The 14,487-nt window shown below is 34.4% G+C and overlaps 1 protein-coding gene across 2 annotated transcripts in view; it reads right to left on the bottom strand.

Annotated features, from left to right (window-relative positions):
- The window catches only part of LOC127701140 (ranBP-type and C3HC4-type zinc finger-containing protein 1-like), a 494,271-nt gene that overhangs the window by 448,524 nt on the left and 31,260 nt on the right, over positions 1–14,487 (bottom strand). For both annotated transcript variants that reach the window (XM_052204944.1, XM_052204946.1), the window contains exon 2: positions 4,696–4,803. In XM_052204944.1, the coding sequence (XP_052060904.1) occupies positions 4,696–4,700 (5 nt within the window). In that variant the 5' untranslated portion in view covers positions 4,701–4,803. The remainder of the gene's footprint in view (positions 1–4,695; positions 4,804–14,487) is intronic.

The raw sequence follows: 14,487 nt of genomic DNA, 5'->3' as shown, positions 1-14,487 counted from the left end.
GTAACATACAAGAATATATATGGTTTCGCAGTGGGGATCTTGACCATTTACAAGTTTTCAAAAAAAAGGAGAGTAGGGGTTACCCCAGGGGACTTCCCCTCAATTTAATTTGCTTTATTTTATTGTCCCATACAAGAATATATATGGTTTAGGGGTGGGGATCTCAACCGTTTACAAGTTTTCAAAAAGAAGGGGATAGTGTTTACCCCCGTGGACTTCCCCTATATTTCATTTGATTTGATATATTGTTCCATACAAGAATATATATGGTTTCTGGGTGGGAATCTTGACCGTTTACAAGTATCAAAAAAAAGGGGGGTAGGGGTTACCCCAATGAACTTCCCCTATATTTCATTTGATTAGTTTGACTGTCCCATACAAGAATATATATGGTTTAGGGGTGGGGATCTCGACCGTTTACAAGTTCTTAAACAGAAAGAAGGTGGGGATGACCCCAGGGGACTTGACTTTTATTTCATTTGATTTGTTTTATTGTAACATACAAGAATATATATGGTTTCAGGGTGGGGATCTGAACTGTTTACAAGTTTTCCAAAAAAAAAAGGGGTGGGGGTTACCCCAAGGGACTTCCCCTAAATTTCAATTGATTTGTTTTATTGTCCCATACAAGAATATATATGGTTTAGGAGTGGGGATCTCAACCGTTTACAAGTTTTCAAAAAGAAGAGGGTGGGGTTTACCACCGTGGACTTCATCTATATTTCATTTGATTTGATATATTGTCCCATACAAGAATATATATGGTTTCTGGGTGGGAATCTTGACCGTTTACAAGCTATCAAAAAGAAGGGGGTGGGGGTTAACCAAATGGACTTCCTCTATATTACATTTGATTTGTTTTATTGTCCCATACAAGAATATATATGGTTTAGGGGTGAGGGATCTTAACAATTTACAAGTTCTTAAACAGGAAAAAGGTGGGGGTGACCCCAAGGGACTCGACTTTTATTTCATTTGATTTGTTTTATTGTAATATACAAGAAGAAAAATGGTTTCAGGGTGGGGATCTTGACTGTTTACAAATTTTTAAAAAAAAGGGGGTGGGGGTTACCCCAGGGGACATCCCCTAAATTTTATTTCATTTGTTTTATTGTCCCAAAAAAGATTATATATGGTTTAGGGGTGGGGATCTCAACCGTTTACAAGTTTTCAAAAAGAAGGGGGTGGGGTTTACCCTCGTGGACTTCCCCTAAATTTTATTTGATTTGTTTTATTGTCAAATACAGGAATAAATATGGTTTAGGGGTGGGGATCTCAACCGTTCACAATTTCTCAAACAGAATGCCTAGGGGTAGGGGGGTTACCACAATGAACTTCCCCTATATTTCATTTGATTTCTTTTATTGTCCCATACAAAAATATATATGGTTTAGGGGTGGGGATCTCGACCGTTTACAAATTCTCAAACAGACACGCTGGGGGTGACCCCAGGGGACTCACCTTTTATTTCATTAGATTTGTAACATACAAGAATATATATGGTTTCAGGGTGGGGAGCTTGCACATTTACAAGTTTTCAAAAAAAAGGAGGGTAGCTGTGAACCAGAGGACTATCCCAATATTTCATTTGATTTGTTTTATTGTCCCATACAAGAATATATATGGTTTAGGAGTAGGGACCTCAACCGTTTACAAGATAAAAGCACATTATCAAATTGAAGGGGGGTAGGGGTAAGAATATATATGATTAACGGACACTTAATTATCTACAAAATGTCTAATAATGAACAGTAAATTCCAAACTTCATTTATACAGTAATACTACTAGTATCAGACAAACATAAAGTAATCTTGCTGGTGTTTATCACAATAAAAAGAGTACAACATTCAAAAAGTTCAAAAAAGAAGGTTTATAACCTCATCTTGCACCATCAACCCAAAAAAAAAGAAGCATGCCAGTCACTATCTCTTGAGCCAAATCAACACACGAAAAAATGCCGTGAATTAATTTGACCCTTAAAAATGGTGTCGCGCACAAAAACCCCCATGGCCATTTTCAAAAGTTGGCAGACTAGTAACTAGTAAGTTTCAAACTGTATAAATACAGTCCTACAGATCAGAAAACAGAAAATTTTCAAATAAATCTGTCACTCCAATGATTATCATATGCTAAAATATTTCCAAGATCTAATTAATAATGAAAATAAATCATTATCATATGCTGAAATATTTATAATATCTAATTGAACAGAACTATGGTTGTTTAACATAGTGCTCTAACATAATTAATAATGTAATAATCTTCAAAATGTCTAATGATATAGCTTATAATCATTACCACTTAGGAAATAGATAATTTTCAAATAAATCTGTCACTCCAATTTTCATTCTGAGATTAGACAAATCATAACATGATAAAAACAGTAAAATATTTTAAAATTCTACTTTTGGATATTAAAAATGGCGATAACTCACAAAGGAGATATACTAAAATCTTGAAAATTAATAGAGACCTTCATTAAGTCCCAGGAAACAACATATTTAAATTTGAAAAAAATTTGTTAAAGCGTTTTCATGTTATTGTGCTGACACTGTTTGGCAGCCGCTCGAAACTGCCCAGCTGCCCGCCGTATATCACCAGTTTAATAACCGATGTTTCCTTCGAAAATCCTATTAAAAAAGGCTCCACCTATTTGCTTGTCACAGGCTCCACATGCTCTGTGTTGATTGTTTATCAATGTCACATTCCAGTTAACTTTGGCAACAAACTCAAAAGTTAATTAGTTTGCGATCAACAATCACTTAATGAAATATCATTTGTCGATAATACATTATAGATTAGTAATAAATATAAAATACATGCATACAAGATTTAGTTTAGAATATATGCATGCATTGGTTCAACAAGTGAAACTGCAAGCTACTGCTCACTGATGATACCCCCAGCCCAAATATGCATTTGTTGTTGAGTGATGAATCTGAAAACCCATCACACGGTATAGCTGACTTATATAAACCCTGAAAGCAAATGCGACGAAAAATATTCATGGGACGGACGGACGGATGGATGGACAGACGGATGGATGAACGGACGGACAGAGGTAAAACAGGTATATATACCCCCCACTTTTTTAAAGCGGGGGTATAATAAATTCGATAACATTAAAATAACAAGAAACTCGTTTCATATGACTTTAAACATTTGACATGGCATAGTTTCTGACACAGAATGAATGTGGTCTAAGAACTTAATAATTGGAAATTGGAAATTTACCTATTAAGGTCCAATATCAGACCTTTTGGACCTCAATGTAGACCAATTTGATAACAGGGCCCCAAATACAAAATCTAAATACACGGTTAGATTCAGCATATCAAAAACCCCATTTATTCAATTTTTTGTTGATATCAAACAAACAAAAAAGTTTTGGACCGTTTGGACCCTGATTTGGACCAACTTGAAAACTGGGCCCAAAATCAAAAATCTGAATACATGTTTAGAATCAGCATATCAAAGAACCCCAAGAATTCCATTTAAAAAAAAAATCAAACAAAAGTTTCATTTTAGACCCTTTGGACCATAATGTGGACCAATTTAAAAACTGGTCCAGAAATCAAAAATCTAAATACACAGTTAGATTGAACATATCAAATAACCCCTGAATTCAATTAATTTTTTTTATTATTCCAACAAAGTTTAATTTTGGACCCTTTGGACCTTAATGTGGACCAATTTGAAAACAAGGCCCCAAAATAAAAATTCCAAATACACGATTAGATTCGACATATCAAATAACCCCAATAATTCAATTTTAGATGAAATCAAACAAAAGTTTAATTTTGGACCCTTTGGTACACAATGTGGACCAATTCAAAAACGGGGCCCAAAATCCAAAATCTAAATACACAGTTAGATTGAGCATATAAGAACCCCAAGAATTCAAGACTTTGAATTAAACTACATTGAAATTGGTCAAGAAATAAGCAATTTATAAAAAGTATTAGAAAAGTAATGTTTTCGGCCCCTTTTTCCTAAATGTTTAGGGCCATAACCCCAAAAATCAATCCCAACCTTCCTTTTTGGGTATGGAACCTTGTGGTACAATTTCATAGAGATCCATAGACTTATACTCAAGTTATTGTCTGGAAACCAGAAAAACCTTGTTTTTGGCCCAATTTCGGCCCCTAATTCCTTAACCGTTTGGGCCATAACCCCCATAAACAATCTCAACCTTCCTTTTGAGGTATGGAACCTTGTGATACAATCTAATAGAGATCCATACACTTATACACAAGTTATTGTCCTGAAACAAGAAAAATGCTTGTTTTTGGCTCCTAATTCTTAAACAGTTAGGACAATAACCCCCAAAATCAATCCCAAACTTCCTTTTGTGGTATGGAACCTTGTGGTACAATTTCATAGAGACCCATACACTTATTCTCAAGTTATTGTCTGGAAACCAAATGTCTTTGTAAGACGACAACGCTGACAACGCCATAACATTATACAATCGCAAAAATTTTGCGGTCGTATAAAAAGTACTGATCTCAAAGTACTGGCAGTTACTGAAAGTTAGTTAAAATCCAATAACAACAATAAATAAATTATTTATCCAAGAAGAGATGCACAGTGTAAAACAAACTGTATGTCCACTATAAAATAAAGGTCAGAAGAATGCAGATTAAGAAGATAAAGCAAATGTATTTTGCTTACATATATATATATATATATACCTCATTTTCACATGCTGAGAAATTAACTATGTCTTCCTGTGAGTCATATTCCAATAACAAAACAGTACAGGAACCAAAGGAATGCAATGTTAGTTCTGACTTCTTTCTCTTTAAAATATTAATTTTTGATTTCTTTTTTAAAGTAATATTTGGCATTGGAACAAGCACAACACACTCATGACATGTTGCTATCTGTGGCAATTCATAGTAAAAATACACTTGACTTGATTGAGGCCTTGAATTTTTCTCTGATATATCGGTCTTTTTGCTCATTTTATTAATCTCACTTTCACAACAGAATTTTTCTACTTGCTTTTTGGATCACACAGGTAATATAAACCAAATTGAGTTCAAAAATCCAGTTTATACTAGAAAACTAAATAACAGATCAAGATATTTTCTTCCTGGTTTTTAATAAGTTAATGTTCCACAACAAAGTGTAAAACACATTTAATATTTTTTACTTCCTTATCTACAATCAAACTGGTTTAGATTTAAAGAGTCATTTTTTTCTAAATATAGATTCTAACTAGATCAGGAAAATAAACATCAGTATTAAAATCAATACTAAAGATCTTAAAAATTATTAAAAGACAAATCTCTTTCTTTTTGCCAGAAAGACTTATTCTGACATGTAAACAAGTTGTCTTGGCAGTAATTATAAATGCTTATACTTCCTTAATGTCTGTTAAACCCTGATTTAAGAATTGAATGTTCCTTTTTGGCAAATAATTAGCACATTTTGAATGAAACACATGAGTGATTCATAATTGGAATTGAATTGTGGGTGTCTTGCATGCTACATATCATGGTTAAATTTGGTATTGAAAGTTTTTAAGATCAAAGTTTTACTACAGATATCACATAAACTTAACATTGTCATGATCCATGAAAAATAAGTTAAGGTCATATGACCCCTGCCAGACAGACATGTACATCTTACAATCATTTAAATAATTCCTTACAAACAAAATAGTTTAATTCTAGCATTTATAGTATCTGAGAAAAGGGTGTTTACCCAAAAATCTTTAATGTTGACCAATGAAACATTACAATTAGGTCAATGTCAGATGAACTACCACCAGTCTTAGATACATGATTTTTTTACTATTTGTTATTTGCTTTGAACTAGCTGTCAGTAACTGCCAGTACTCTCAGATCTGTATTTTGTGTCTTTTTTTTGTTTTTAGGGATGTATATGTTAGCGGCAATAAGTGAAATTAGGCATTAAGCTTAAATCCTAGGCAATAAACTTACGCCTAGGCTTCTGTGGACACAGATGATGTCTCCGCTTGCATATCATATAGTTATAAAGGGACATAACTGAAGAACGGTAAAAGTGACGCTACCCAAATTTGAACTTGATCTGAGTTTTGTGGTAATAAGCATTGTGTGTAAGTCTCATAACATTTGGTTGAGGCTAACTTAAGTAGAGAACAGATACTAAACATTCAGCAATTTTTCTATTTGTAAACACGCATAACTCTAGAATGGTTGTGTATAAGTTTTATAACATTTTGTTGAGACAAACTAAAGTTAGAAAACGGTAACGAAAAATTCAGCAATTTTTATGTTTATAAAGGGACATAACTCAAGAATGGTAAAAGTGTCGCCACCAAATTTCGTACTTAATCTGTATTATGTAGTAATAAGCATTATGTGTAAGTTTCATAACATTTGGTTGAGGCAAACTAAAGTTAGAAAACGGAAACAAAAAATTTGTACTTGATCTTAGTTTTGTGGTAATGAATATTGTGTATAGGTTTCATAATGTTTGGTTGGGGCAAACTTAAGTTAAGAATGGAAACTAAAAATTTTGCAATCTTTCGATTTATAAAGGGGCATAACTCAATAATGGTTAAAGTGACACTACCCAAATTCAACTTGATCTGTGTTTTATCAGTGGAAGTCAAAATTAAACATTGCATTGTATAAAGCATTGATTGTAGTTGATTCAACTATAATCATGGACAAAGGAAGATAACTCCCAATTTTAATGATTACTTGATATTAAGAAAATAAAAATTTAGCAATTTTTCCATTTATAAAGGGGCATAACTCTAGAACAGTTAAAGTGACGCCACCAAAATTCAAACTTGATCTGTGGTTTGTGGTAATAAGCATTGTGTATAAGTTTCATAACATTTGGTTGAGGCAAACTTAAGTTAGAGAACGGAAACTAAAAATTTTGCAATTTTTCCATTTATAAAGGGGCATAACTCTAGAACGGTTAAGGTGACGCCACCAAAATTCAAATTTGATCTGTGTTTTGTGGTAATAAGCATTGTGTATAAGTTTCATAACATTTGGTTGAGGCAAACTTAAGTTAGAGAACGGAAACTAAAAATTTTGCAATTTTTCCATTTATAAAGGGGCATAACTCTAAAACGGTTAAAGTGACGCCACCAAAATTCAAACTTGATCTGTGTTTTGTGGTAATAAGCATTGTGTATAAGTTTCATAACATTTGGTTGAGGCAAACTCAAGTTAGAGAATGGAAACCAATATTGGGACATACGTACGTACAGACGGACAAGGGTGAAACTTAATGCCCCCACCGCTACGGCGGGGGCATAAAAATCCCAAAATTCACTTATTGCCTGACATGATGTCTGGCAATAGGTTGAATAATCATCATCAGATTTCAGGAAATAAGCTTAATGCCTGACAATTTCAGGCAATAACTTAATGCCTAGGCGTTAGCTCATTGTCTAGGATTTAAGCTTAATGACTAATTTTACTTATTGCTGCTACCATATATATAGAAATACCCTGCCACGTCTGGTATGTATTTTTGTTAGATGTTTTTCTGTTTTGTATCGGTCTGATTAGTTAAGCCCTTTTCAACTGATTTTTATAGTTTGTTCCTATGTTGTAGTGTTACACCACTGTACCAGGTTGGGGGAGGGTTGGCGCCTTCAAACATGTTAAACCCCGACACATTCTTATGTGCCTGTCAGGAGCCTGTAGTTCAGTGGTTGTCCTTGGTTTATGTCTGTCATATTTGGTTTTCGTAGATTATTTTGTAATAAATTAGGCCGTTAGTGTTCTCAAATGAATTGTTTTATATTTTTCATGTTGGGGCCTTTAATAGCAGACTATACAGTATGGGTTTTTCTCATTGTTTAAGGCCGTACTATTATCTATAATTGCTTACATCAACTTCATTTGAACCTTGGTGGATGGTTGTCTCATTGGCAATCATACCACATCTCCTTATTTTTATATGTTCACTTGATAAGTTATAATCATTCCATACACCAAATATAGTTGACCTAATGCTTAAAGTATTAAAGAAACAGACCTCATCAAGAAAACTTTACATTAACCAATGAAAATACCATGAAAATTAGGTCAAAGTCAGATGATAACTGCCAGACAGACATTTCAACCTTATAACATTCCATACACCAAATATAGTTGACCTACTGCTTTTAGTATCTGAGAAACTGACCTAATCAAGAAAACTTAATGTTGAACATTGATCAATGAAATGAGGATAATTTCAGGTGAATCATGTCGGACACTCAGAGACTGACAGACACATATAACTTTAATGATTCGATATATTAACGATAACAATTGTCCTATTACTCATAACAAACTTGCTACACCCTAGTGAAATGTCCCCGTGCTGGACGCAGCTTGATACAATCGCAGAGGTCGAACCCTGACCAGTTGGGGCAAGTATGGACACTACATTCAAGCTTGATACAGCTCTGAATTTGGATTGTTATTAAATATTTGACATATCACAGGTTTCTGACCCAGAATGAATGTGGTCAAAGAACTGAAAAATTTGAAATTGGACTTTTACCTATTATGGTCCAATATCCAAAATCTAATACACAGTAAGATTCAGCATATCAAATTAAAGAACCCCAAGAAGTTTAATTTTGGACCCTTGGACTTCAATGTGGACCAATTTAATAACAGGGCCCAAAATCCAAAATCCAAAATCTAAATACAAGGTTAGATTCAGCATATCAAAGAACCCCATTTATACAATTTTTGTTGAAATCAAACAAAGGTAAATTTTGGACCCTGATATGGACAGATTCAGCATATCAAAGTACAACAAGAATTAAATTAGTTTATTTATAAATGGACAATATAAGCTAAGTTTTTCAAGGGGTTCACTTCATCAAAAAAAAAAGTAAATCAAAGCACTGTAAGCGCTGTAGGCAGTTAACCAAAAACCAAGGCAAACGTAATATGAAAACTGTGGCAGTGTTGCTTCAATTTTTTTTTTTAAGATTTGAAAGAACAAACATTAAACATTCGTATATTGTACATTTATGTTTATCTAATGAATTGATTAGTAAGGCAAATTAATTAATATTTCATCAAGGTTTTCAAAAGCAACGCATATATATCAATGTAAATGACCCCCATCTTCACTCCAAGTCCATGATGTCACTCCATACCAAGTTTGGAATAAAATGACAGGTGATTATAAAACAGTTGGTCAAACATTCTTGGGATTTGCACTGCTTGAAAGATTTATATGTTTTCTTTAAAATGAGCCATAAATGAAACTTATTATAGGCCCAGAAATAATTCAAAAAATAATTAGTGTAAATTCAATTAACCTAGACTAATTTTTTGCATCAATAAAATTTTATAATAAACAAGAAATAACAGGATGCCGTCTCCCAAACAAAGCTCCCATAATTCGACTTTCCCATGGTCGCCTGACATTGGGCAAAGTCCAGTACATATTGGTTTGGTCAAGTAAAGTGATATGCAGATGTGACGCCTAGGGGATTGATCCTGTATGTCAGTCAAATCTTTTTGAACTGACAAACAGGAATTAATATGGTTTAGGAGTGGGTATCTCGACCGTTTACAAGTTCTCAAACAGGCGGGGGTGGGGTGACCCCATGGACTACCCCTATATTTCATTTGATTTGTTTTATTGTCCCATACATGGATATATATGGTTTAGGGGTGCGGATCTCGACCATTTCCAAGTTCTCAAACAGTAGGGGATGAGGTGACCCCAGGGACTCCCCATATATTTCATTTGATTTGTTATATTGTCCCATACATGAATATATATGGTTTAGGGTGGGGATTTCGACCGTTTACAACTTCTCAAACAGGAGGGGGTGGGGAGACCCCAGGGACTCCCCCTATATTTCATTTGATTTGTTTTTAATATTGTCCCATACAAGAATATATATGGTTTAGGGGTAGTGATCTCGACCATTTCCAAGTTCTCAAACAGGAGTGGTGGGGTGACCCCAGGGACTCCCAATATATTTCATTTGATTTGTTTTATTGTCCCATACATGAATATATATGGTTTAGGGGTGGGGATCTCAACCATTTCCAAGTTCTCAAACAGGAGGATGACGGGTGACCCCAGGGACTCTCATATATTTCATTTGATATGTTAAATAGTCCCATACATGAATATATATGGTTTAGGGGTGGGGATCTCGACTGTTTACAAGTTCTCAAACAGGAGGGGGTGGGGTGACACAAGGGAATCCCCCTATATTTCATTTGATTTGTTTTATTGTCCCATACATGTATACATATGGTTTAGGGGTGGGGATCTCGACCATTTCCGAGTTATCAAACAGTAGGGGGTGGGCTGACCCCCAGAGATTCCCCATTTATTTCATTTGATTTGTTAACGTCCTATACATGAATAAATATGGTTTAGGGGTGGAGATCTCTACCCGTTTACAAGTTCTCAAACAGGAGGGGTGGGGTGACCCCAAGGACTCCCCTATATTTCATTTGATTTGTTTTATTGTCCCATACATGAATATATATGGTTTAGGGGTGGGGATCTCAACCGTTTACAAGTTATCAAACAGGAGGGGTGGGGTGATCCTAGGGACTCCTCCTATATTTCATTTGATTTGTTTTATTGTCCCATACATAAATATATATGGTTTAGGGTTGGGGATCTCGACCATTTCCAAGTTCTCAAACAGGAGGGGTTTGGGTGACCCCAGGGATTCCCCATATATTTCATTTGATTTGTTATATTGTCCCATACATGAATATATATGGTTTAGGGGTGGGGATCTCGACCGTTTACAAGTTCTCAAACAGGAGGGATGGGGTGACCCAAAGGACTCCCCCTATATTTCATTTGATTTGTTTTATTGTCCCATACATGAATATATATGGTTTAGGGGTAGGGATCTCGACCGTTTACAAGTTCTCAAACAGGAGGAGTGAGGTGACCCCAGGGACTCCCCCTCTATTTCATTTGATTTGTTTTATTGTCCCATACATAAATATATATGGTTTAGGGTTGGGGATCTCGACCATTTCCAAGTTCTCAAACAGGAAGGGGTGGTGTGACCCCAGGGACTCCCTATATATTTCATTTGATTTGTTATATTGTCCCATACATGAATATATATGGTTTAGAGGTGGGGATCACGACCGTTTACAAGTTCTCAAACAAAAGGGGGTGGGTGACACCGGGTACTCCCCCAAATTATTTTCATTTGATTTGTTTTATTGTCCCATACAAGTATATATATATATATGGTTTAGGGGTGGGGATTGCGACCGTTTACAAGATAAAAGCACATGTTCAAATTGAAAGGGGTTGGGATGACCCCTAGGGACTCACCCTATACTTTATTTGATTTGTTTTATTGTCCTTTACTCATTACTGAAGACCGCGTGTGTCTATCACTTACTGTTTTTGAGAAATAGCCATTTGAAAATTTAAAAACTAAAACCCCATAGGGTTCTACAGTAAACCCATCCCTTCTTTAGGCCCCTCAAAATACCCCTCAATAGACCCCAATGCACAAACAAAAGATTGATGGCTCCGCTAGACATGTTAGTCTAACATTTTATGAAACCCTAAGTAAATCTGACAAGCGGTCCGAATTGTCTTCTTAGACGGTTCGAGTGGATTCGGTCCGACTTGTCTCGGGGACGAGTTGTCCACATTACTTAAAACATCCCATCGACGTCGATTTCCACTTCTGTTTCATGACCTCGTTTCATTCATAAAACAACAACCTTATTTGGCAAGATAAGTTGTAAAATTACCGCCAACTTAGATATATCACTTTATTTCCTCTATCAAAGAGATTTGTTGTACATGAACAATATTCCTGGGCATTTTGCCATTTGGGAAATATAAACGACTTGTAATTACAGATTTTCGGCGATGAAATATTTCATACAATTGTTCTTTGTCATCTTAGCCAAAAGCACAGGGGATAATAAACTACGTACGGATTTCTATTGAGCACTATTTCCTATGTGCAACTTCAAATATTATGGGTCGTTCGACGATCATTTAAGGATATTCTGGTTATATTTTTTGTATTCCAGAATTAAAAGTATGAAAAAAATGTCCAATTAGTTATAAATAACATAGCAGCCTGCTAGATTATAACAATGGCACTTTTTTCAGCATTCGTTGGGAAGAACACAAATCTAGGGTGCTAGCATAAGGCAGCTTAACTGCCTAAAAATTATATATATAGCATTCTGAAAATTAAGTTATACAGAATAACAAACAAACCTACCACGAAGTTCTTCAAAAAATTTACAAAAACAAGAATGTGTCCATAGTACACGGATGCCTCACTTGCACTATCATTTTCTGTGTTCAGTGGACCGTGAAATTGGGGTCAAAACTCTAATTTGGCATTAAAATTAGAAAGATCATATCATAGGGAACATGTGTACTAAGTTTCAAGTTGATTGGACTTCAACTTCTTCAAAAACTACCTTGACCAAAAACTTTAACCTGAAGCGGGACAGACGGACGGACGAATGGACGAACGGATGCACAGACCGAAAAACATATGCCCCTCTACTATCTTAGGTGGGGCATAAAAATGAAAAAAACAATTTCCCAAATATCATCCGTCATTAATACAGTCCTCCAAATTGCATCAAATGACGATGGATTGAAAATCAGCTCATCAGCCATGCCACTAAGAAAATACAAAATTTTCCAATATATTTGTCACTCCAATTATAAGTGTGTTAGTTGATGAATACCATCTTGATAATAGGTGGTATTTATTGCTGCAGGAATGAATTAATAGTAAAAACACAACACTTATCAATATTCATAAATGTGAATATTTAGTTAATTACAAATGTAAATACGTAATACAAATTGTGTGAAGTTATTATAGGAAGCAAAAACAAAAATTTCATTTTTTTTTTAATAATAACAATAATTCTTTATTTAAAGAGGGTTATACAGTAAGCTTTAAAACTAATCTTCCCTGAGGCCCTCATGAAATATAACAAACAAAGAATTACAAAATAATCAAACAAATACACACATTAGCTAATGTGTAGGGAATAATACATCATACACTAGTTATAAAAATGTTAAAACAAACAAAATTTCAATTAACTTTATTCTTTGTTCCTGATTAAATGTTTGATATATCGTAGTTTCTGACACAGAATGAATGTGGTCTAAGCAGCTAAGTACTTAAATAATTTAAAATTGGACATTTACCAATTATGGTCCAATATCCAAATTCTAAATACATGGTTGGAATCAGCATATCAAAGAACACCAAGAATTCAATTTAATTTTGGACCCTTTGGACCTCAATGTGGACCAATTTGATAACAGGACCCAAAATCCAAAATCTAAATACACGATTAGATTCAACATTTCAAAGAACCCCAAATATTCAATTTTTGTTGAAATCAAACAAATTTTAATTTTGGACCCCAATTTGGACAATCTTGAAAACTGTGCCCAAAATCAAAAATATAATTATATGCTTAGATTCGGCATATCAACGATCCCCAAGAACTCAATGTTTGTTAAAATCAAACTAAGTTTAATTTTGGATACTTTGCACCTTAATGGGGACCAACTTTGAAAACCTGGCCTAAAATCAAAAATCTAAAACACTGTTAGATTGGGCATATCAAAGAACACCAATAATTCAATTGTTGATGAAATCAAAGTTTAATTTTGGACCCCAATTTGGACTGACTTGAATACTGTGCCCCAAATCAAAAATCTAAATACACGCTAAGATTCACCATATCAAAGAACCCCAAGAAATCTTTTTAAAATCAAACAAAGTTTAATTTTGGACCCTTTGGACCTTAATGTGGACCAATTTGAAGACAGGCCCCAAAATTAAATAAAACCCCATAAATCGGAAACGTATAGTCTGAAATTTATAAAAATCAAAAGGGAGCTCATGTCGATAGAAATAAACAATTCACCAAAGTTTCTTGCAAATTGGTGAAATTGTTTTTGAGTTATTGTCTGAAAACTGGAAAATTCCCCCTTTTTTAATGAATAAAACCCCAAAACTCGGAAACGTCGCTCACCTTGGTCTATGTGCATATTAAACAATGGACACAGATGGATTCATGACAAAATTGTGTTTTGGTGATGGTGATGTGTTTGTAGATCTTACTTTACTGAACATTCTTGCTCCTTACTATTATCTCTATCTATAATGAACTTGGCCCAGTAGTTACAGTGGAAAATATTTTGTAAAAATTTACAAAAATTTACAAAATTTATGAAAATTGTAAAAAATTGACTATAAAGGGCAATAACTCCTTAAGGGGTCAATTGACAATTTTGGTCATGTTGACTTATTTGTAGATATAACTTTGCTGTACATTATTGCTGTTTACAGTTTATCTCTATCTATAATAATATTCAAGATAATAACCAAAAGCTGCAAAATTTTCTTAAAATTACCAATTCAGGGGCAGCAATCCAACAACATGTTGCCTGATTGGTCTGAAAATTTCAGGGCAGATAGATCTTGACCTAATGAACAATTTTATACCATC

The sequence above is a fragment of the Mytilus californianus genome, unplaced genomic scaffold (genome assembly GCF_021869535.1).
Source record: "Mytilus californianus isolate M0D057914Y unplaced genomic scaffold, xbMytCali1.0.p SCAF_5, whole genome shotgun sequence".
In the NCBI taxonomy this organism is placed as follows: Eukaryota; Metazoa; Mollusca; class Bivalvia; order Mytilida; family Mytilidae; genus Mytilus; species Mytilus californianus.
This window is presented reverse-complemented; position numbering and strand designations above follow the sequence as displayed.